This window comes from Anolis carolinensis, chromosome 5 (assembly GCF_035594765.1).
Source record: "Anolis carolinensis isolate JA03-04 chromosome 5, rAnoCar3.1.pri, whole genome shotgun sequence".
In the NCBI taxonomy this organism is placed as follows: Eukaryota; Metazoa; Chordata; class Lepidosauria; order Squamata; family Dactyloidae; genus Anolis; species Anolis carolinensis.
Window position 1 is genome coordinate 102,395,217 of NC_085845.1, and position 22,402 is coordinate 102,417,618.

General features: G+C 42.7%; 1 protein-coding gene across 1 annotated transcript in view; it reads right to left on the minus strand.

The window, feature by feature from the left end:
* Window positions 1-22,402, minus strand: part of fkbp4 (FKBP prolyl isomerase 4) — a 47,871-nt gene that overhangs the window by 21,038 nt on the left and 4,431 nt on the right. The window contains exons 2-3 of the mRNA XM_062982029.1: window positions 12,354-12,498; window positions 1,086-1,228 (exon numbers count right to left, since the gene is read on the minus strand). Coding sequence (XP_062838099.1) covers window positions 1,086-1,228; window positions 12,354-12,498 — 288 coding nt within the window. The remainder of the gene's footprint in view (window positions 1-1,085; window positions 1,229-12,353; window positions 12,499-22,402) is intronic.

The following is a 22,402-nucleotide window of genomic DNA, read 5'->3' on the forward strand; positions in this document are numbered from 1 at the left end:
AAGTGATTGGTCAAATATAGTAAACCATCTTCGCCAAGGCCATTCTGCTGGAGATCACATAATGCACCGGAATGAAAAAAGCAAGAGAAAAACAACATTATGTCAAGTCTCATCCCCTGATCTTCTTTTCAACCATTCCTGAGACCAACACACTTTAAAACAATCTTTTCACCAAAAAGTCTTACAAGTCCAACACTGCCCATAGACATAATCATAATGATTTTTTTGCAAAAGTCATTAGGAAGCGTCCAACTGACCTCCAAAGTTATTCTGGTATCCAGAGGTTGCAGTATGTGCCAAGATATAACACAACACACACACGCTGCTCTGTAAAAGCTACTTTCCCATTGTGCAAATTCGTGCACATGAAAAGTAGGCACAGGAATACCTCATGTCAGTCAAATTGTCCATATATTAACTTTATGCCAATCACATGTCTTTCATATGGTCATAAAGCTGTGAGACTTATTCACAAAATGAAGTTAATAACCACTGCTATGGTTCTATTTACACATTAGTTTCACTAGTTAGCACACCAGCCTTCACAACATGACATGACATCTATGAAATATGGTGTACAAAATGTTTCCTGCTATTACTTTACAACTAGAGCTATGTGCATATGATGAGAAAATAAGGAGTTAGATACTAATTTTTTATTGTTTACAAATGGTTGCAAAGATATGCTGAAAGTATGTAAGAATTGTCTGCTGATGTATTTGAAGTAGCGTGACGAAGAATCTTCCTAACTGCTTTTTAAATTATGACAAATTATGAAAACTCGGTAATCCTAGAAACAGTAGAAATCATACATGATGGCTTAGTCCTAGGCAAAGAAGTTATGGAGGCTGACCTACCCACAGCATTATTGCAGGTATCTACTTTTAGTCGATAGTTACTCATTTCACTGGGCTCCATTATTTCGCCTTATATTCTTTAAATCTTGTCCTGCTGAATAAGTTAGGTGCCATAATCACAGGCTCCCATTCTGAGGTACAGAGATTTCCAAGTACAAACTGTTTAATGCAGCCAATGAGTAGGGCTGCTCTGTTGTTGTGGATGGAATACTGCCATCCTGAACTTACCTCAAAAATCAGTGTTGCGTTAGGAGGAATCTTAGGAGGGCTGCCAGCAGAGCCATAGGCATATTCTGGTTTGCAAGTAATTTGACAAAGTTCTCCAATTTTCATCGTTCCGACAGCAATATCCCAAGCTTTGATAACTTCACCTAAAAACAAACAAACTAAACAATTATAATTTGGACAAATTACTTAAAATTAATCCTGAAGAAAAAAATTTGCCACCAGTTTCAATACTCATTTATTCACATGCTTTTTGCAAGCACAGAAGGCAAAGATGCTGAGCATTCAAGTCCAAACTGTTATCATAAACACCAATATTCTTCAAAATTAGCTGGGGTTTTCATACACTTACTAGAAATTCTGGGGAAGATTTCTCCCCTTCACTTTTCAAAGCACTTAAAAATTATCTAAAAAGACTCATGTTTATCATTTGAAGCACTGAAACATTTAAAATACCATCTTTATTACAAATACAGAAAAATGCAAGGTCAGGTCAGGTGTTCAAGTTATAGAAGTGTTATTCTTTAGTCCTCTTCAGGCACTGAAAACGTATACAGCTTAGCCACAGATTTGGAAAAGTGAAGGGCTAGCTAGCTTCAGCCACACCACCCATAACTGACTGAACACTTAAATCCGTTCAGAAGAAATTATCCCAGGAACATGGCAAGAAGGCTCCAACATTTGAGTATGATACAAGCACAAGAGTTCTTCTTGTTCTTACGATTATTATTATTTCTCTATTCTTTTTCTTTAAAAAGTTGCTAAGATGGTCATTAAACTACAATATAGTGCAATTTAATTAAGAGAAAATTATGTGATGACTGACCAAAATGTATCTATTTCCAAGAGCTGCATATTAATTAAGGTTAAGTAGGCAACCACTATCACCTAGCATAAAATAAAAATATTGGATTTTCTGTAAAGATTCATTCTAGCATGGCAAGAAGAACAATCCATTACACATGGGTTTCTCCTGAATGCCATCTCAAATGGTAAGAGCCCGAGTTCTTTTTCAGTTAATTTCCATTAGGACCCATCTTTCCTCTAGCAGTTTACTTTCCTAAACCGAACCTTAATTTCAAACAGTACAAACCAGCCTAAACCCAAAGCCACACAACTAAGCATAGATTTAAATCATAACAACTAACAACCTTCTCATGTCTCTTTTTCATATTCCTAAGGGTGGGTGTGGATTATTTCTCCTGCCATCCCAGAATGAATCTTCACGGTAAATCCAATCTCTCACTCTCAGGATGGCATGGGAAGCAATCCAGCCTTCAATCTTGGGTGGGTCAAATCACAGAATCATAGAATCGTAGAGTTGGAAGAGACCTCACGGGCCATCCAGTCCAACCCCATGCAAGAAGCAGGAAAATCTCATTCAAAGCACCCCCAACAGATGGCCATCCAGCCTCTGCTTAAAAGCCTCCAAAGAGAGTTCCACTGCCGAACAGCTCTCACAGTGAGGAAGTTCTTCCTAATGTTCAGGTGGAATCTCCTTTCCTGTAGTTTGAACCCATTGTTCCGCATCCTAGTCTGCAGGGCAGGGCAGCAGCAAACGAGCTTGCTCCTCCCTCCCTAGGACTTCCCCTCACGTATTTGTATATGGCTATCATGTCTCCTCTCAGCCTTCTTTTCTGCAGCTTGTCAGCATCTCCCTTCAACTGCGATGCCCAGAATTGGACACAGTATTCCAGGTGAGATCTGACCAAGGCAGAATAGAGGGGTAGCATGGCTTCCCTGGATCTAGACGCTATACCCCTATTTATACAGGTCAATTCCCATGGGCTTTTTTCATTGCTGCATCACACTGTAGGCTCAAATCTTCCAAATGCTGCTCTCACTGATCTATGCTTATCCAGTTTATAATGCTTCATGAACGTACTAGGTTGTACCCAACCTGCTGCCTCACAGACATCCCTTAATGAAGAAATTATTGCAAAGGACACTGGTGTTGCAATATACCACATTGAATGAGGCCACACATTGACTGAATGTGGCTTCTTCTGAATATCATAAAATAAAAAGATGCAAGCTTTGATCCACCATGTCAAAATATATCTTATCATCTTCCATCAAAGATCTAGGATTTAATAAGATAATACATACTCTTGTCTGAATTCCATGGTCATTTTCAGATAAATTTGTCCAACCTAAGAACATTTGTTCCATGCACTGACACTTCAAAGCATGTCAGATTTAAACAGAGACTCAGGAGAATAATAGAGCCATTACAATTCTTCCCTAGAACACATTTTGTCATGAAGGTCAGATCCAGTTAGTACTAACCAATCCCCGTCCAATTTACATAGGTTTTTGTTTACTGATAATGCTGCTAATTCTGAAATTCTTCTTACACATGTTATCACTATTAATAATGCCACCTAAGAACGATCCCTCAGTGGCACTGATTGGAAACGCTCAAAAAGCAAAAATGTTAACAGATTCAACACCTAATTCAGTTATGATGTTAAAATCTATGCTTTGTTGAAAATGTAGAAAGTGTGAGAATAGGCTACCATTTGTTCCCCATCAAATCAAAGATTAGTAGATAACAATGAGGAACATAGCTATGCATTCTGTTTCAACTATCCAGAGTCCTGATGTTGAAACGGACAAAACTGCTTGTATTGGTGTCTGCAATGCCATTTACAACATTTCTGGAAATCATGGCCTCCTTCGTCACTAAGAAGTTATTAAAACAACACAAGCTTTCACTAGCTATATCTTATACAACACCTTTTGTATCTTTACTGGCGGGAATGCATATTGAATCCCTTTTGGCCATTCCATTGTCAAGCCTCTCCCACTTATACTTCCATCTACTGTGCCTCTCCCACTTATACTTCCATCTACTGAATAAAACTGCTTTAATCTGCAGTTCTTGTTTGTTGTGAGCAAATCAATTTGGAATGGACCTAACAAGAATCATAGAATCATAGAATAGTAGAGTTGGAAGAGACCTCAAGGGCCATCTAGTCCAACCCCCCGCTAAGAAGCAGGAAATCGCATTCAAAGCACCCCCGACAGATGGCCATCCAGCCTCTGCTTAAAAGCCTCCAAAGAAGGAGCCTCCACCACGGCCCGGGGGAGAGAGTTCCACTGCCGAACAGCCCTCATAGTGAGGAAGTTCTTCCTGATGTTCAGGTGGAATCTCCTTTCCTGTAGTTTGAAGCCATTGTTCCGTGTCCTAGTCTGCAGGGCAGCAGAAAACAAGCTTGCTCCCTCCTCCCTATGACTTCCCCTCACATATTTGTACATGGCTATCATGTCTCCTCTCAGCCTTCTCTTCTGCAGGCTAAACATGCCCAGCTCTTTAAGCCTCTCCTCATAGGGCTTGTTCTCCAGACCCTTAATCATTTTAGTTGCCCTCCTCTGGACGCTTTCCAGCTTGTCAGCATCTCCCTTCATCTGCGGTGCCCAAAACTGGACACAGTATTCCAGGTGTGGTCTGACCAAGGCAGAATAGAGGGGGAGCATGACTTCCCTGGATCTAGACGTTATTCCCCTATTGATGCAGGCCAAAATCCCATTGGCTTTTTTAGCTGCCGCATCACATTGTAGGCTCATGTTTAACTTGTTGTCCACGAGGACTCCAAGATCTTTTTCGCACACACTGCTGTCAAGCCAGGCGTCCCCCATTCTGTATCTTTGATTTCCATTTTTTCTGCCGAAGTGAAGTATCTTGCATTTGTCCCTGTTGAACTTCATTTTGTTAGTTTCGGCCCATCTCTCTAGTCTGTCAAGATCGTTTTGAATTCTGCTCCTGTCTTCTGGAGTGTTAGCTATCCCTCCGAGTTTGGTGTCATCTGCAAACTTGATGATCGTGCCTTCTAACCCTTCGTCTAAGTCGTTAATAAAGATGTTGAACAGAACCGGGCCCAGGACGGAGCCCTGCGGCACTCCACTTGTCACTTCTTTCCATGATGAAGACGACGCATTGGTGAGCACCCTTTGGGTTCGTTCGCTTAGCCAATTACAGATCCACCTAACCGTAGTTTTGTCTAGCCCACATTTTACTAGTTTGTTTGCCAGAAGGTCGTGGGGGACTTTGTCGAAGGCCTTACTGAAATCTAGATATGCTACATCCACGGCATTCCCTGTATCGACCCAACTCGTAACTCTATCGAAAAAAGAGATCAGATTAGTCTGGCATGACTTGTTTTTGGTAAATCCGTGTTGACTATTAGCAATGACCGCATTTGTTTCTAAGTGTTTGCAGACCACTTCCTTAATGATCTTTTCCAGAATCTTGCCTGGTATTGATGTGAGGCTGACCGGACGGTAATTGTTTGGGTCGTTCTTTTTTCCCTTCTTGAAGATAGGGACCACATTCGCCCTCCTCCAATCTGCTGGGACTTCTCCTGTTCTCCAAGAACTCTCGAAGATGATTGCCAGTGGTTCTGAAATAACTTCCGCTAGTTCCTTCAATACTCTTGGATGTAGCTGATCTGGCCCTGGGGACTTGAATTCGTTTAGAGTGGCCAGGTGTTCCTGGACAACTTGTTTCCCTATTTGGGGTTGGATTTCCCCCAATCCTTTGTCCATTCCATGTTGCTGAGGTTGAAGATGGCTTTCTTTTTGTGAGAAGACCGAGGCAAAGAAGGCATTAAGCAGTTCTGCCTTTTCCCTATCCCCTGTCACCATCACCCCATCTACTCCTTGCAGTGGCCCTATCGCCTCCTTTTTCTTCCTTTTTCTACCAACATAAGCAAAAAAACCTTTTTTGTTGTTTTTTATGTCCCTGGCAAGCCTGAGCTCATTTTGCGCTTTAGCCTTGCGAACCTTTTCCCTACAGGAGTTGGCTATACGTTTGAATTCTTCTTTGGTGATTTCTCCCCTTTTCCACTTCTTGTGCATGTCACTTTTGAGCTTTAGCTCAGTTAGAAGTTCTTTGGACATCCATTCTGGCTTCTTTGCACTTGTCTTATTTTTCTTCTTTGTTGGCACTGTTTGCATTTGCGCCTTGAGTATTTCACTTTTGAAAAACTCCCATCCATCCTTAACTCCCTTGTTTTTTAATATCGGCGTCCATGGAATGCCGCTCAGTAATTCCTTCATTTTTTGGAAGTCAGCTCTCTTAAAGTCCAGAATGCGTGTTTGACTTGTCTTAGTTTCAGCATTCCTTTGTATTGCAAACTGCAGGAGCACATGGTCACTTGCCCCTAAGGATCCAACCACTTCAACTGTATTGATCAGGTCTTCCACATTTGTTAAGATTAGATCAAGAGTTGCTGATCCCCTTGTTGCCTCTTCTACCTTCTGGACCATAAAATTATCTGCAAGGCAAGTGAGGAATTTGTTGGACTTTGTACTCCTGGCTGAGTTTGTTTTCCAGCAGATATCGGGATAATTGAAATCGCCCATGACTACTATATCTCTTCTTTGTGCCTGTTTGGTCAGCTGTTGACAGAAGGCTTCATCAAGTCCTTCATCCTGACTCGGAGGTCTGTAGTAGACACCCACGACAAGATCTTTTTGAGTCCCGGTTCCCTTGATTCTTATCCAGATGCTTTCAAGCTGGTTTCCCGGATTACAGTCTTGCATTTCTTCTGCAACGTAACTGTTTTTGACATATAAAGCTACTCCCCCTCCTCTCCCCTTTGTTCTATTTCTGTGAAAGAGGTTATAGCCCTCAATGGTTAAATTCCAGTGATGGGAGTCATCCCACCAGGTTTCAGTGATGCCTATGACATCGTATGTGTGGTGCTGTGCTAGGAGTTGGAGTTCGTCTTGCTTATTTCCCATGCTCTGAGCATTAGTGTAAAGACATGTAAGCCCCTGTGACCTCCCCTCGAACTGTTTATTTGGGATTATTGTGCTCTCTGTACTTGGTCCTTGCTGTGTTTGTGCAGCCCTCCGTTTAGCCTTTCGGCGGTTCCCTGTGGTCGTGGGTAATATAGTGTTCGCCAGGCTGTTGTTCCCCTCCCCCAGTGGATTTAGTTTAAAGTGCGCCTGATGAGGTTTGTGAGTCTGTGTGCAAAAAGATGTTTTCCTACTTGTGTGAGATGCACCCCATCGCTTGCCAGTAGTCCATCCTCTTGGAAGAGTAGACCATGGTCAAGGAAGCCAAAATGCTCCTCTTGACACCATTTTCTGAGCCAGTTATTGACCTGTACTATTTTTCCGGCCCTTGTAGAGCCATGTCCTACAACGGGGAGGAGGGATGAAAAGATCACATGTACATTATACAGTTTTAGCTTTGTTCCCAGAGCTCGAAAATCATTTGTGATCTTTTGAAAAGTATGCCTAGCGGTGTCATTGGTACCTACATGAATCAACATAAGGTGGGGAGGGTGATGGGGCTTTAGGAGCCTGCTGAGCCTCTGAGTGATATGGTGTATTTTTGCCCCCGGGAGGCAGCATGTTTCTCGAGCCATCCCATCCGGTCTGGAAATGATGGCTTCCGTTCCTCTAAGGAGGGAGTCACCTACTACCAAGACCTGTTTCCTTTGAGGATTGACAGGGTCCCTTTTGTGCAAGACAGTGTGTATGTCCCCTGAAGAGTGTTCCTGTTGAAGTGAATCATGTAGGTGTAAAGTGTTGTCCTCCTCCTCAACATCCCCAGTGCATTCATCAATGACAATCCATTGAGATACATCCGAGAGCCCATTACTCTCCCAAGGATGTTCCTGTTGCTCCTGGTCTATGATTGGGGATGGAGCATTTGCATGATTACATAAGTGTGACTGTGGTGATGCACTGTCCCTGTCAGGGCTATCCCCTGCGCATTGATCCAGGATGGTCCACTGAGTGGTATCTAAGAAACTGCGGTCCTCCACAAGATGTGTTTCCTGATTGTATGTTAATGATGTAAGAATTTCAAATCTGTTGTGTAAATGCAGCTGAGCAGAGGAGTTCTGTGGAGGCTGCCTGGTCCTGCGTCTCCTTCTATGGGTGACCTCCTTCCAAGCCTGAGGGTTGTCTACCTTTGAGTTGATCTCCCCATAAGGTTCCTGATCATGGTCTTGGTGGTGTTGGTGTGATGCAGGCTGCTGATCTACAGCAGCGTGTTGTGCAGTGTCCAAGAAGAGCTCGAGTGCCTGAATGTCCTTAAGGGTCTTAATACGGTGCTCGAGCTGTTGGATCCTCTGCTCCATCAGAGTCATCTGTTTGCATTTGGAGCAGATGTAGTTGTCTAGTTTTTGTGTGAAAAAGCGGAACATGCCACAGCTGGTGCATGTGATGGGAATGTTTTGCTTTTGTTGCATCTCTTGGTGAGCGTGGTGGCCAAGTGGGATCTTTGTACAGTTAAGTAATATGCACGAACTTTATGTGCAGACTGCAACAAACCACGTCTTTGTGTATTTGTTTATGTTGCTTTGTTTCCTGTATGTACTGCAAAGGTTAGTTAGTAAAGGTGCCTTTTCGCGCGCGCCGTTAGGCGCGTGCGACACTGGCAAATAAAGCTTTCCCAGAAACTCAATTAACAGGGGACAATGCCTGCTGTCAATCAACTTAAGTACCTGGCTCTCTTTCAACACAACAGTCACACAACAGTTAGACTTTGACCACAGGAGCCAAGCCCAAACTCAGTTTAAAATCTTAGCCAAATCTTAGCCAAATCCTACCTGAAGCCAGGGAGCAAAAATGTCCTCCTGCTTCCTCTGCTTCTGCGAGAACCAACTGCCCTTCTGGGATCAGGCTCTGGCAGAAACTCACACTGGCAAATAAAGCTTTCCCAGAAACTCAATTAACAGGGGACAATGCCTGCTGTCAATCAACTTAAGTACCTGGCTCTCTTTCAACACAACAGTCACACAACAGTTAGACTTTGACCACAGGAGCCAAGCCCAAACTCAGTTTAAAATCTTAGCCAAATCTTAGCCAAATCCTACCTGAAGCCAGGGAGCAAAAATGTCCTCCTGCTTCCTCTGCTTCTGCGAGAACCAACTGCCCTTCTGGGATCAGGCTCTGGCAGAAACTCACACTGGCAAATAAAGCTTTCCCAGAAACTCAATTAACAGGGGACAATGCCTGCTGTCAATCAACTTAAGTACCTGGCTCTCTTTCAACACAACAGTCACACAACAGTTAGACTTTGACCACAGGAGCCAAGCCCAAACTCAGTTTAAAATCTTAGCCAAATCTTAGCCAAATCCTACCTGAAGCCAGGGAGCAAAAATGTCCTCCTGCTTCCTCTGCTTCTGCGAGAACCAACTGCCCTTCTGGGATCAGGCTCTGGCAGAAACTCACACTGGCAAATAAAGCTTTCCCAGAAACTCAATTAACAGGGGACAATGCCTGCTGTCAATCAACTTAAGTACCTGGCTCTCTTTCAACACAACAGTCACACAACAGTTAGACTTTGACCACAGGAGCCAAGCCCAAACTCAGTTTAAAATCTTAGCCAAATCTTAGCCAAATCCTACCTGAAGCCAGGGAGCAAAAATGTCCTCCTGCTTCCTCTGCTTCTGCGAGAACCAACTGCCCTTCTGGGATCAGGCTCTGGCAGAAACTCACACTGGTGTTCAAGTTTTTGAAAACTGTCATATTCAATTACCATTTCCCCTGATGAATAGTATTCAGGCTAAAGTAATCTGTTTGTCTATTGAGTGATCCATTTAAATGTACTGTGGATTTCAAATTTAACTTTATCTCTGAATTTTGTTATCATGAGACCTGATCTTAGGCCTCCCTGATTCAACCCATATGATTTGATTGTCATGATGTCTGTGTGAATCAGTACATGGCATTTCTGGACAGTGTTTCTGAAGCTCATCAATGCCAGACTTCCAATTCTAGGTAATGGAGTTGACTCCAGCCTGTCCTTCTGTCTCTACAACACTTGAGCTGTTCTGGGACCACAAAAAAATTCCCATCTTTTCAAACTCACATCCATTATCATGTGTTTCCTCTCTGATATAATTAGATGAACATCCTGACTGAAACAACTGTCTCTCAACCACCATCTTAGTTCTGTCTTTAGATCCAATGGTATGTTTACCTGCTAATGAGTCTTCCTTGTAATTTGTTACTCTTGTGCCATCAAAAATCGCCACAATAGACGTGCAGTCTTCCCCGTGTTACCATGAAAAGCATCACTCCTAAGATCTTTGCCAATTCTATGATATCCTCTGATTGATCTGTTAATAGATGTTCCACATATGTTTGCAGTTTACTTTCCTTTCTTCCGTTACACTGACCTTGCCCAATCCAGCATTTATCCAGCTGGTGTTAAATGACTTTTGTCATAATTTATCAAAAACCAAAAGGTTTTGAAAACATAAACCATCATTTTCAGGTCATTCAATAACTTCTGTCTAGACTGCTTTCAGGAAAATGTTGTTCAGATTCAGGCAAAGAAATAAATGAATTCTCAGTTGTCGTAAATAAGCTATCAAAGAAACCAGTATTTTCATAAAAACTCTTGGCCCTAATGCTAGACTGAATGGATGTGTCTTGAAGTGGGAAATGTTCCCAAGTACCTTCTGTACTCTGATGCCTTTAACAAATGAAGGTAAGTCTCCTTTAATTATATGGATGCCATAAAGTCAGCTCTCAGTCTATGGTCTGCAAAGCCTCTCTTTTGAATCTCAAGTATCTTACAAACTCATTCAGATATCCAATATTTCAAATCAGCTGATGTATTTCATTGGCCTTTGGCATGGACACCAAGTAAATTCCTGACCACCTCTGTCCTCATGGTACAATATTGATTCCCCATATGTTGGAATAGTAGGCAAGCTTATCAAATTTGCAGATGACACCAAATTGGTAGAGATACCTAATAACTCAGAGAGCAAGATCAGAATCTAAAATGGTCTTAACAAATTTGAAAACTAACAAAATGAATTTCAACGCATATGACACTTAGGTAATACAAATGAAATGCACAGATATAGGATGGTTGACACCGGGCTTAAAACAATATATGGAAAAGAGGTCTAGGAATCTCAACAGATCACAAGCTCAACATGTCAATAGTGTGATGTGACACTGTTCCGAACATTACTTATCTATGACTCATTCAAAGGCCTCCTTAATCTCCACTAGTTTTCACTACTTTTTCCGCTTTTCTCTAGGTAACCAAACTTTTCAGCTGTTTCTTCATACTGTCTTTATTTTTGCTATTTTTATGTATGTTACCACTTTTCTTCAATCCTGAATCCTTGCTTTCATAGAGCATGTCTCCTCCACATCGCTCTCAATGGAGCTTGAAAAATCTTCCTGAAGTTATTCTTATGCTCAGCTACTGAGATTGCTTGTCAGCAGTCACCTAGGAAGTCTCTTTTTATCCTGATCATGCCCCTCGATCTGCTCATTGGACCTCACTTTGGACTAATTCAATCTTTAAATCTATTACACAACTTCCAATATATTTCACTCCATGGCCTTGAAATTAAACCTCAAATATCAGAGAAGGGTCAAAATACACTGAGATTGTTAAGCAGGAACTAAAAAAAAAAACCTCCAGAGAAGAAGGCATGAGAGAGGACCCCATGTGTGCTGGATTGCTCTTCATGTCAGCCTGAGAATTAACATGCCACTAAGCACAACATATTTGGATCCTGAAAAGGCCTGTTATCATCTAGTGGGAGTGTATCTTTCAACTGCGTTAAAAGATACTAACTGCTAAACTGATTACAGCAGCTAATGAAAAGGCAAGATTTTATTACCTATTATGGAATGGCCTGATAGCTTAAGACAAGATTCCAACCCAAAGAGATATTTGCTGATTTCCTTTCACTGCATATGCAGATTCAGTAAAAAAAAAATCATGTAAGACTGTTGCATCCATTTGGTAGTTAAAGGAGGATAGGGAAAGGGAAACAAAAAAGAGGAAATAAAAAAAATCAACCACTTTTGTGAATCTTTTCTAATTTTGGTTTTGGATTCTATTTATAACTGAAATATTGGTAAAATGTTGTTTATTGCCTCTTCTCTTTTAAAGAAACATAACCAAATATGTTAAAGAGCATTGTAGAGTCAGTACAATACATACATTTCTATGCAACATACAGCTTGCCCCAACAATTTACACTGAATTGGCTTCGTCTGTTTTTGCCAACCAAGCAATAAGTGAGAAAATAGCCTGTACCAAGCCCTCTTAACAAACTATAATTGGGCAATTATACCTCTAAAAGCTGTTGTTGCATCTGTTTTATATTATTTTTGGAACCCATGACAATAATTGAATTCTATTTCCAATATGAAATGGGTAGCACAAGGAAGAATAACACAGCAAGTTGAGAAGAGATATTACAAATGAAGAGTATTATTATTATTAAAACCAATCAAAGCTTACATGCAAAGCACAAAATATACTACCTTTGCCAAAGTCAAATGAGAACTTGTCCTTTCGGTCACGGCTTGAATCAAACTTTGTTCCATCTAGAAGCCATCCTGTATAGTGGACAGTCACTTTGTCACCTATCATGGGAGTTTCTGTTCCTGTACCCTCTTTCTTGATAACCTGTGGGGAGAAAGAAACAAAACATCAGTCAGAATTTAACTAGACAACCATAATAAACTGGTATTGACCTAAAAATCCCTACATGGATTTGGTCCAGCTTATCTGAAGGACCGTATCAATTTTTACAAACTTGGTAAATATCTACAATCTACTAGAGATTACCTTCTCACTGTCCCACCACCCGCTCAAGTGCATTTGGTTGGAACACGGGAGAGGGCCTTTTTGATTAGGCCTCCCAGACAGTGAAACTCCTTCCCAAGAATGCCAGGATGGCCCCATCCCTTCTGGCCTTCTGCAGGTAGGCTAATGCCTTCTTCTGCCAGCAGGCATTTGGGAAGGGGCATGTTGCTATGAAAGTGTGGGTGGATTGGGTGGGTGAGTTTTAAAGGCTATTTTAAGTGTATTTATTATATTTTAATCTGCACTGTATTACTGAATAGTTTTTAAAAAAATAAAAATTGTATTCCGCCTTTTAAACTATGATCAAAACGTTGTCGAAAGCTTTCACTGGTTTGCTGTGAGTTTTCCAGGCTGTATGGCCATGTTCCAGAAGCATTCTTTCCTGCAGGCATCCTCAGAGGTTGTGAGGTCTGTTGGAAACTAGGCAGGTGGGGTTTATATATCTGTGTCCAGGATGGGAGAAAGAAGTCGTCTGACTGAGGCAAATGTGAATGTTGTAATTGGCAACCTTGATTAGAATTGAATGGCCTTGCAGCTTCAAAGCATGGCTGCTTCCTGCCTGAGGGAATCCTTTATTGTGAGCCTTGATTGTTTCCTGTCTGCAAAGCGATTCAATGTTAATCAAGGTGGCCAATTGCAACATTCACACTTGCTTCCAACAGACAAGAGTTCTTTCTCCCATCCTGGACATTGCAGAGACATATAAACCCCACTTGCCTAGTTTCCAATAGACCTCACAACCTGAGGGTGCCTGCCATAGATCTAGGTGAAACATCAGAAGAGAATGCTTCTGGAACATAGCCATACAGCCTGGAAAACTCATAGCAATTCTGACCATGCTTTGAATATGATTTTCCTGCTTTGGCAGGGGGTTGGACTGGATGGTCCACGAGGTCTCTTCCAATGCTACCCTGTTTCCCCAAAAATAAGACAGGGTCTTATATTAATTTTTGCTCCCAAAGATGCACTAGGTCTTATTTTCAAGGGATGTCTTATTTTTCCATGAAGAAGAGCTCACATTTATTGTTGAACAACAAAATGAACATTTATTATATACTGTAAAGTAGTTGTCATCACAAACCAGCATAACCAGACAAACTATGAATCCTATCAAGAATTTCTTGTTACTACCATTATTTACATGTACAACAATCTATGGTACCTCTTGCAATTTAGGTTTCACAAGGTTTCCACACTGATTTCTCTCTATTCTAGTTTCAATGTAGTCATGAATGATGAATAATATAATATACTATAATAATAATATGATAATATAATAATAATATAATGATATACAATATATTAATGAGATAATATAATATAATATAGGATATAATAATAACAGAAAATGATAATAATATGGTATTAATAGGATAATATAATAATGGGATATAATAACAGAATAGCATAATAATATAATAATAGGATAATATAATAGAATAATAGAATGGAATAGAATGATATAAAATATATTAATAGGATAATATAAAATGGAATATAATAATAATAACAGAATATGCTAATAATAATAAAATAATAATATGATAATATAATAGAATAATAGTATAGAATATAATGATATAAAATATATTAATAGGGTAAAATAAAATGGAATTTAATAATAACAGAATAATAATATAATAATATGAAAATATAATAGAATAATAATAGAATAATATAATTGTTATGATTGAGCCTCATGGCTCTGTTACTGACAGACGTGGGCGTAAGACTCCTCGAGAGTTAGATACTCTCGAGGAGCGAGAAAGAAAAAGACTGCGAGACATTTTTGCAGCACCATCTGACGAAGAGTCTTTTGAGGGGTTTACGGAGAGAATGGAGGAGGGGCTGGTTAGCTCGGAGGAGGATGAGATGGATTGGACTCGGGTAAGGGAGGAATTGGGTGCCACTGGTCATGATGGGATAGAAGATGAATGGGGACTTTCAGGATTAGACCCATGGCTTAGCTGGAGGGATGGGACGGGATCCACAGCTGGAGATGCTGTGGGGCGTAGTCAGAGGTGTTCCAGCTCTGATGAGGAAAGTGATGAGGAAACGCCCGGGTTAAGGAGGACAGCTGACAGTGATGAGGATTTGTAACTGGCATAAAATGGGGCTTGGGAGCAATTGCAAATTGCGTTGGGCAAGGTAATCTGGACAAACGCTTGGGATCTGTGTGGGACGCTTTCCTGAAGACTGGTGTGTTTTCCTGTGCTGAGACGTAAGTTGTTTTTGGAATTCAGGGTCAGACGGCGGGAGGAATTGTGTGGGCATTTGTTTGTGCAAACCTGTGCTTACTCTTATTAGCTTGACCTTCCGTCGTCTTCTTGACGGACGCCATCTCCTGCTTTGAAAACTCGGATTGAACTGACCACGGCTTGCCTTCCCCCTTCTGGACTTGGAAACTACAAACGTCTACTTCTGGCTTTGAACCACGGAAAGGAACTGGGTCTACTCTTCTGCTACAATCCTTGGCTGATCTGTTCGTGTTGGAAATCCTGTCTGCTGTGTGTGTGGGAGCGACGCAAGTTCCTCTAAGCACAGTGTTGGCAGCAGAGAGGAATCTGCTGCCAATTAGTTGCATTCTTTTGTATCTTGTGTTCCTCGGCTTTTGTTTTGTTTACCCTCAGGCTGAAGCAAGCAGTTTGTTTTTACCCGGATTAAACTTCGGTTTAATCCGGTTTATCTTTTGTACATTTTTTCCTTGTCCCTTTTTTGCTCCTAAAGGCTAAAATTGCCTGGCCCTTGTGTTTTACGGGCATTTTTGAGTTCTGTAATTAAATAAACTCTGTTATCTTGAACCTTGTGGCGTTCTGTCCTTGACAGATTGCCCAACGCCATTAAAAAGTTTATTGCAGCAATAAACCCGTCAGGAAGACGATGGATGAGTTAAGAGCCAAATTTGACCAATTACAAACGGCTTTTACCGTTAGCCAAGCTGCTCATGCTGTGAAAGGACATGTTTTGACTCCTGAACGCTTTGATGGGACCAGGTGCAAGTTGCTAACCTTTTTGGCACAAGTGGAGCTTTATTTTTCCCAGCTCAGTGCTCATGCTTTTCCTACAGACACTAGCAAGGTGGCATTTATTTTGAGTTTGTTGACCGGTCCCGCAGGACAATGGGCCACTAATTTAATTTTGGGAAATGACCCAGTCAAAGACAATTTGGATAATTTCAAAAAGTTATTAATTGACACTTTTGGGGATCCTCTCCGCACGGAGAATGCTGGGTGGGCTCTGTATCGGTTGAAACAGGGAAAGGGGACTGTTTTGGATTACTTAAATAAGTTTAACTTGTATCGCCACCAGCTGGATTGGGGGGAAAATGCATTCATGCTTTTATTTACTGCCGGGTTAAGTGATATGCTCCAGGATGAATTAGCACGCTTGGAGCCGGCTGAAAATTGGGATGCCTTAGTAGCTAAGGTGCTGCGTTTAGACGCAAGGTTCGAGGCTCGTAGACACTCGAAAGCAATGTGTGCGCCACCCATGCATATTACCAGGGCACCTGTGGTGATGGGGGAAGAGCCTATGGAGCTTGGGGTCTTTAAAAAGCTGTCTACAGAGGAAAAGAGCCGTAGGAGGCAGCTGGGTTTGTGTTTGTACTGTGGGAATGCGGGGCATTTTGCCAAGACCTGTAATGTGAAACCTTCCCAGCTTTCGGGAAAAGGCCAGCCCTAGTGCGACGTGAGTCCAACGCACTAGGGCTCCTCAAGCAGTCAACTGAGGGGAGGAAGCATGTTTTCATACCCATTACATTATCTGTTGGGGGAAGGGAACTTGTTTCCATTTTGGCACTGCTGGACTCAGGGGCTACGGTCTCTTATGTAGATATTGAGTTTGCTAGGAAGCATGGCATTCCTAGAGTGCGCAAAGCATGCGACGTGTGGGTGGAAGGAGCAGATGGGAGACTGCTGGAGACGGGGGTGGTTAACCATGAAACCTCAGCAGTAATGTGGGAGGTGCAGGGAGTAACGGGAACGTTTGTGTGGGATATTACGAGCTTGCCTAGATATGACGTGATCCTGGGGATGGATTGGCTAGCTGTAGTAAATCCACAAGTAGATTGGGCGACACGTAAAGTAACCTTAAAGAGGCAGGACTGTTGCATTCTGAATGTTACTCAATCTGATATGGAGGGAGTGCCTGCTGAGTATGGGGAGTTCTCTGATGTGTTTTGTAAAAGAGAAGCGGACAAATTACCACCGCACAGGCCATATGATTGCGCCATCAAGTTAGCAGAAGGTGCGAAACTGCCAGCAGGAAGGCTGTATGCCTTGACTGTACCGGAAAGGCAAGCTTTGCGGGAGTTTCTAGATGAAAATTTAGCCAAGGGGTTTATTCGCCCATCTAGTTCACCAACTGCGGCACCAGTATTTTTTGTAGCCAAAAAGACTGGGGAACTTAGGCTGGTCTGCGACTATCGGATCCTAAACAAATACACCATTCGGGATAGGTACCCGCTACCTTTAATCTCGGAACTATTATCAAGGGTGCAAGGGGCTAAGGTCTTTACCAAGCTTGACCTGCGGGGGGCATATAACTTAATCCGTATACGGGAAGGGGATGAATGGAAGACGGCATTTAACACGTGTTTCGGATGCCACGAGTTCCGAGTCATGCCTTTCGGACTTTGCAATGCTCCCGCGGTCTTCCAGAGGTTCATGAACGATGTGTTCAGGGACCTAATTGACCAATTTTTAGTGATTTATTTGGATGATATCTTGATTTTTTCTAAGGACGAGAAAGAACATCGTCAACATGTCAAGCAGGTTCTGCACCGTCTGCGGGCTAATGGGCTTTTCGCCAAGGCTTCCAAGTGCGTCTTTCATGTGCCTGAAGTGGAGTTCCTAGGTCATGTAGTGTCAGGTAGGGAACTTAAAATGGACCCACATAAGGTTGACGCCGTCAACTCATGGCAGGAGCTTAAGACTAAGAAGGATGTACAAAGGTTCTTAGGTTTTGCTAACTACTACCGGGAGTTTATTCCGAACTTTGCAAAGCTCACGGTACCTTTGACGCAGCTCCTGCGTAAGAAACAGCCATTTGTGTGGGGGCGGGAAGCTCACGATGCGTTTCTACAACTTAAGTCTAGTTTTCAATCGGATAACATACTAACACATCCTGATGTTGACAAACCGTTCGTGGTAGAAGCGGACGCTTCTAGCTACGCGTTGGGGGCTGTATTGTCTCAGAAGGATTCCTCAGGGACCTTGCGTCCCTGTGGATTTTACTCGCGGCAACTAACACCCTTCGAGCAGAACTATACCATATGGGAGAAGGAGTTGTTGGCGATTAAGGTGGCGTTTGAGGTGTGGCGGCACTGGCTTGAAGGGGCACGGCACCAGATCGTGGTCAGATCTGATCACAAGAACTTAGAGCACTTGCAAACAGCAAAGAAGTTAAACCAGCGTCAAATTCGATGAGCTTTGTTTTTCTCCAGGTTTAACTTCAAGGTGCAGTTCGTGGAGGGGAAGGCAAACTTGCGGGCCGATGCTTTATCCCGCAAGCCGGAGTTTAAGACCAATGAGCAGGTAGTATGTCAGACCATCTTGCCTACTGCCTCTCTATGTGTTGTAGACAATGAGCTCGGGTTACATGACCAGATCCTTGAGGCTCAGAGGGATGATGTGTGGACTCAGGAACAACTGATGTTGCTATCAGCAGGTAACCGTACAATACTGCCGCATCTACAGGATCAAGACGGAGTATTGGTACGCAGGGGGCAGGTTTACGTACCAGTGGGGGCCCTCAGGTTGGAGGTGATTAGAGCCCACCATGACGAACCCATGGCTGGGCACTTTGGCAGGTTCAAGACCGTACAGCTTATCACCAGGAGCTACTGGTGGCCAAAGATGCGGCAAGACATTTTGCGCTTTTGTGACAGCTGCGCTGTTTGCCAGCAGAGTAAGACGCCTGTTGGGCGCCCTAGAGGGTTGTTGTCGTCTCTACCTGTTCCGGAGAGGCCATGGCAAATCATTTCCATGGATTTTATTTCGGATTTACCTAAGTCTGGGGGTTATACTTGTATTTGGGTGGTGGTGGATTTATTTAGCAAACTGGCTCATTTTATTCCTTGTTCAACCATTCCGGCGGCCCCTACGTTGGCCTTACTATTTACTAAGCACATCTATCGTTTGCACGGAGCACCCGAGGTGATTATTTCAGATAGGGCTCCGCAATTTGTGTCACGCTTTTGGAAACACTTCCATGAGTGCTTAGGGACTAAGTTAAACGTTTCTTCAGCTTTTCATCCACAAACGGATGGACAGTCTGAACGGGTTAATGGGCTCTTAGAGCAGTACTTGCGTTGTTTTTGCTTGGATCAACCCACGGCTTGGGTGAAGTGGTTACCGGTGGCTGAGTTCGCTTACAACAATGCGGTGCACGCGTCTAGTCAGCATACGCCATTTGAGCTAACTTATGGTTTTCACCCACGGGGAGGTGTGGCGCCGTCGACCAATGTGGTCTCTTCGGACCCTGTGTACCGCTCTTCGGAAATGGCTGCATTGCATGATGTTGCCCGTCGCTTACTGTTGGAAGCTAAGGCAACGCAAAAGACTCAGGCTGACCGCCACAGGCAGGCAGGGGAGGAGTTGGAAGAAGGGGATTTGGTGTGGTTATCTTCCAAACATATTAAACAGGCTGGGGGAAAGTTTGCGCCTCGGTATTTGGGTCCCTTTCCTATCGTTAAAAAGATTTCTTCAGTTGCGTTTCGTTTGCGTTTACCGTCTAGTTTAAAGGTCCATCCAGTCTTCCATCGTTCGCTGTTGAAACTAGATACCTCTAGTCGTCGTGGTGCTATAGCGGAGGGTATTACTGCCACTTCTCCGCCATCGGGGGAGGAGGCCTTTGTGAGAGGGGATAGTGTTATGATTGAGCCTCATGGCTCTGTTACTGACAGACGTGGGCGTAAGACTCCTCGAGAGTCAGATACTCTCGAGGAGCGAGAAAGAAAAAGACTGCGAGACATTTTTGCAGCACCATCTGACGAAGAGTCTTTTGAGGGGTTTACGGAGAGAATGGAGGAGGGGCTGGTTAGCTCGGAGGAGGATGAGATGGATTGGACTCGGGTAAGGGAGGAATTGGGTGCCACTGGTCATGATGGGATAGAAGATGAATGGGGACTTTCAGGATTAGACCCATGGCTTAGCTGGAGGGATGGGACGGGATCCACAGCTGGAGATGCTGTGGGGCGTAGTCAGAGGTGTTCCAGCTCTGATGAGGAAAGTGATGAGGAAACGCCCGGGTTAAGGAGGACAGCTGACAGTGATGAGGATTTGTAACTGGCATAAAATGGGGCTTGGGAGCAATTGCAAATTGCGTTGGGCAAGGTAATCTGGACAAACGCTTGGGATCTGTGTGGGACGCTTTCCTGAAGACTGGTGTGTTTTCCTGTGCTGAGACGTAAGTTGTTTTTGGAATTCAGGGTCAGACGGCGGGAGGAATTGTGTGGGCATTTGTTTGTGCAAACCTGTGCTTACTCTTATTAGCTTGACCTTCCGTCGTCTTCTTGACGGACGCCATCTCCTGCTTTGAAAACTCGGATTGAACTGACCACGGCTTGCCTTCCCCCTTCTGGACTTGGAAACTACAAACGTCTACTTCTGGCTTTGAACCACGGAAAGGAACTGGGTCTACTCTTCTGCTACAATCCTTGGCTGATCTGTTCGTGTTGGAAATCCTGTCTGCTGTGTGTGTGGGAGCGACGCAAGTTCCTCTAAGCACAGTGTTGGCAGCAGAGAGGAATCTGCTGCCAATTAGTTGCATTCTTTTGTATCTTGTGTTCCTCGGCTTTTGTTTTGTTTACCCTCAGGCTGAAGCAAGCAGTTTGTTTTTACCCGGATTAAACTTCGGTTTAATCCGGTTTATCTTTTGTACATTTTTTCCTTGTCCCTTTTTTGCTCCTAAAGGCTAAAATTGCCTGGCCCTTGTGTTTTACGGGCATTTTTGAGTTCTGTAATTAAATAAACTCTGTTATCTTGAACCTTGTGGCGTTCTGTCCTTGACAATAATGATATAATAATAATAGAAAAATATAATATAATGATTTAAAATATATTAATAGGATAATATAATAATGGGATATAATAATAGTAACAGAATATGATGATAATAATATGGCAATAGAATAATAGTATAAAATAATCAGTTTCATGGCATAGGATAGGAAGATGAGAGGAGAATCCCAATGCGTCCTGTACCTTTAAGGAGCGAAAGCAGCAGGACAAAAGCCCTCTTCCTTCCCTCCCTCCCACCCTCCCTTGCCCTGGCTCCAGGAGCCAATCAGAAGCCTCTGGGAAGCAAGGCAGCATGGCCAGGAGGGAGACCAAGGAAGGAAGGAAGGAAGAAAAAGGTTTTTCAAGCCTCGGCTGGGGGACAGGCAAGGCAAGGCAGGCAGGCAGGGAGGCACAGAAAGCAAGCACTTTTCCCTCCCTCCCTCCGGTGTATGAATGAGTGCTGCTTCTGCCCCGCAGCCATGCTTCCCAATGGAACTCTGCTGCAGCCTTAGTTGCTAGGTCTTACTTTCAGGGGAGGCCTTATATTTGGCAATCCCCCCAAACCCCTGCTAGGTCTTATTCTTTGGGGAGGTCTTATTTTCGGAGAAACACGGTATGATTGTATGATCAACAATGATCACCAGTCAGCCTGACATCAACACTAGAAAATATTCTAGAGCATTAAACAGAAAAACTGTTTAATGCTCTAGAAAGGAATATCAACCTAGGCTTCTCAAAACAAGTTGTGCCAGGCTAATTTTATCTCTTTTTTGACAGAGTTACCAGGTTAGCAGATGAAAGAGAATGCTATAGGATGTGCAATTAGAATAATACAACAATGAGCAAGAAATGTACATTTTAATTTGTAATAAATAATTATGAGAAGTAATTTCTAAAAGCTTGCTGCAGCATGCTAAACCAATCACAGTATCTCTGTGCTTTCACCAAGTGTACCTGCTTGTAACCTCTTGCATATGTGTGCACACATAACCATTGCTCCCCACATAAAGGATGCACTAAGCACAAAAAATAAAAAGTCAGGTTTCTTTTTTCCCAACATAACATCTAATGTTTAACTACTGAAAAGATCTAAACAATTAAAGTATGTAGTAATCTGGTAACTGCTTTTGTGCCCTCTAGTTCCCTTCAACATATGGGGATCCCATCAATTTCACTGGGTTTTCTTAGACAAAGAATAGAGAAGGTTTTAGTAGTTTCTTACACTGACATACAGCACCTGGGATTTGTTGAAGGTGCCCATTCAAATGCTAATCAGGATTGACCGTGTTTAGTTTTCACAATCAGATACGATCTGGTGCCTTTAGGATATTTAGGCTCAATTTAGGTTCATCGCCTAGTGGTGCTGTAGAAAGAAGCTATAGACTTGAGCCTCCTTCCTTGGGCTTATGTCCTCCTATATTATGAGACTTAACCCTTTTCACCCAATATGCATGTAATTTCTTTTAAAGGCAATGCCATCCTGTTTCATTTTAAGGTGCATCAGAGTTTTCTAATATGAATTCCTGCCTCCATTGATATATATCCCCAGTGCTCTTCAAGAGCCCCATAAAAATGAAAAATTCTGCTCCACAAGTAGAAGACTCAAGGAAACCTAATGCAGGAAGAAAACTTTCAAGAAACACTCACACTCTTTTTCTGCTAACAAGATGATCCAAAATGCTCAATCTTGTGAAGAAACCAGTGCACTCCCTTGACCCTGGACT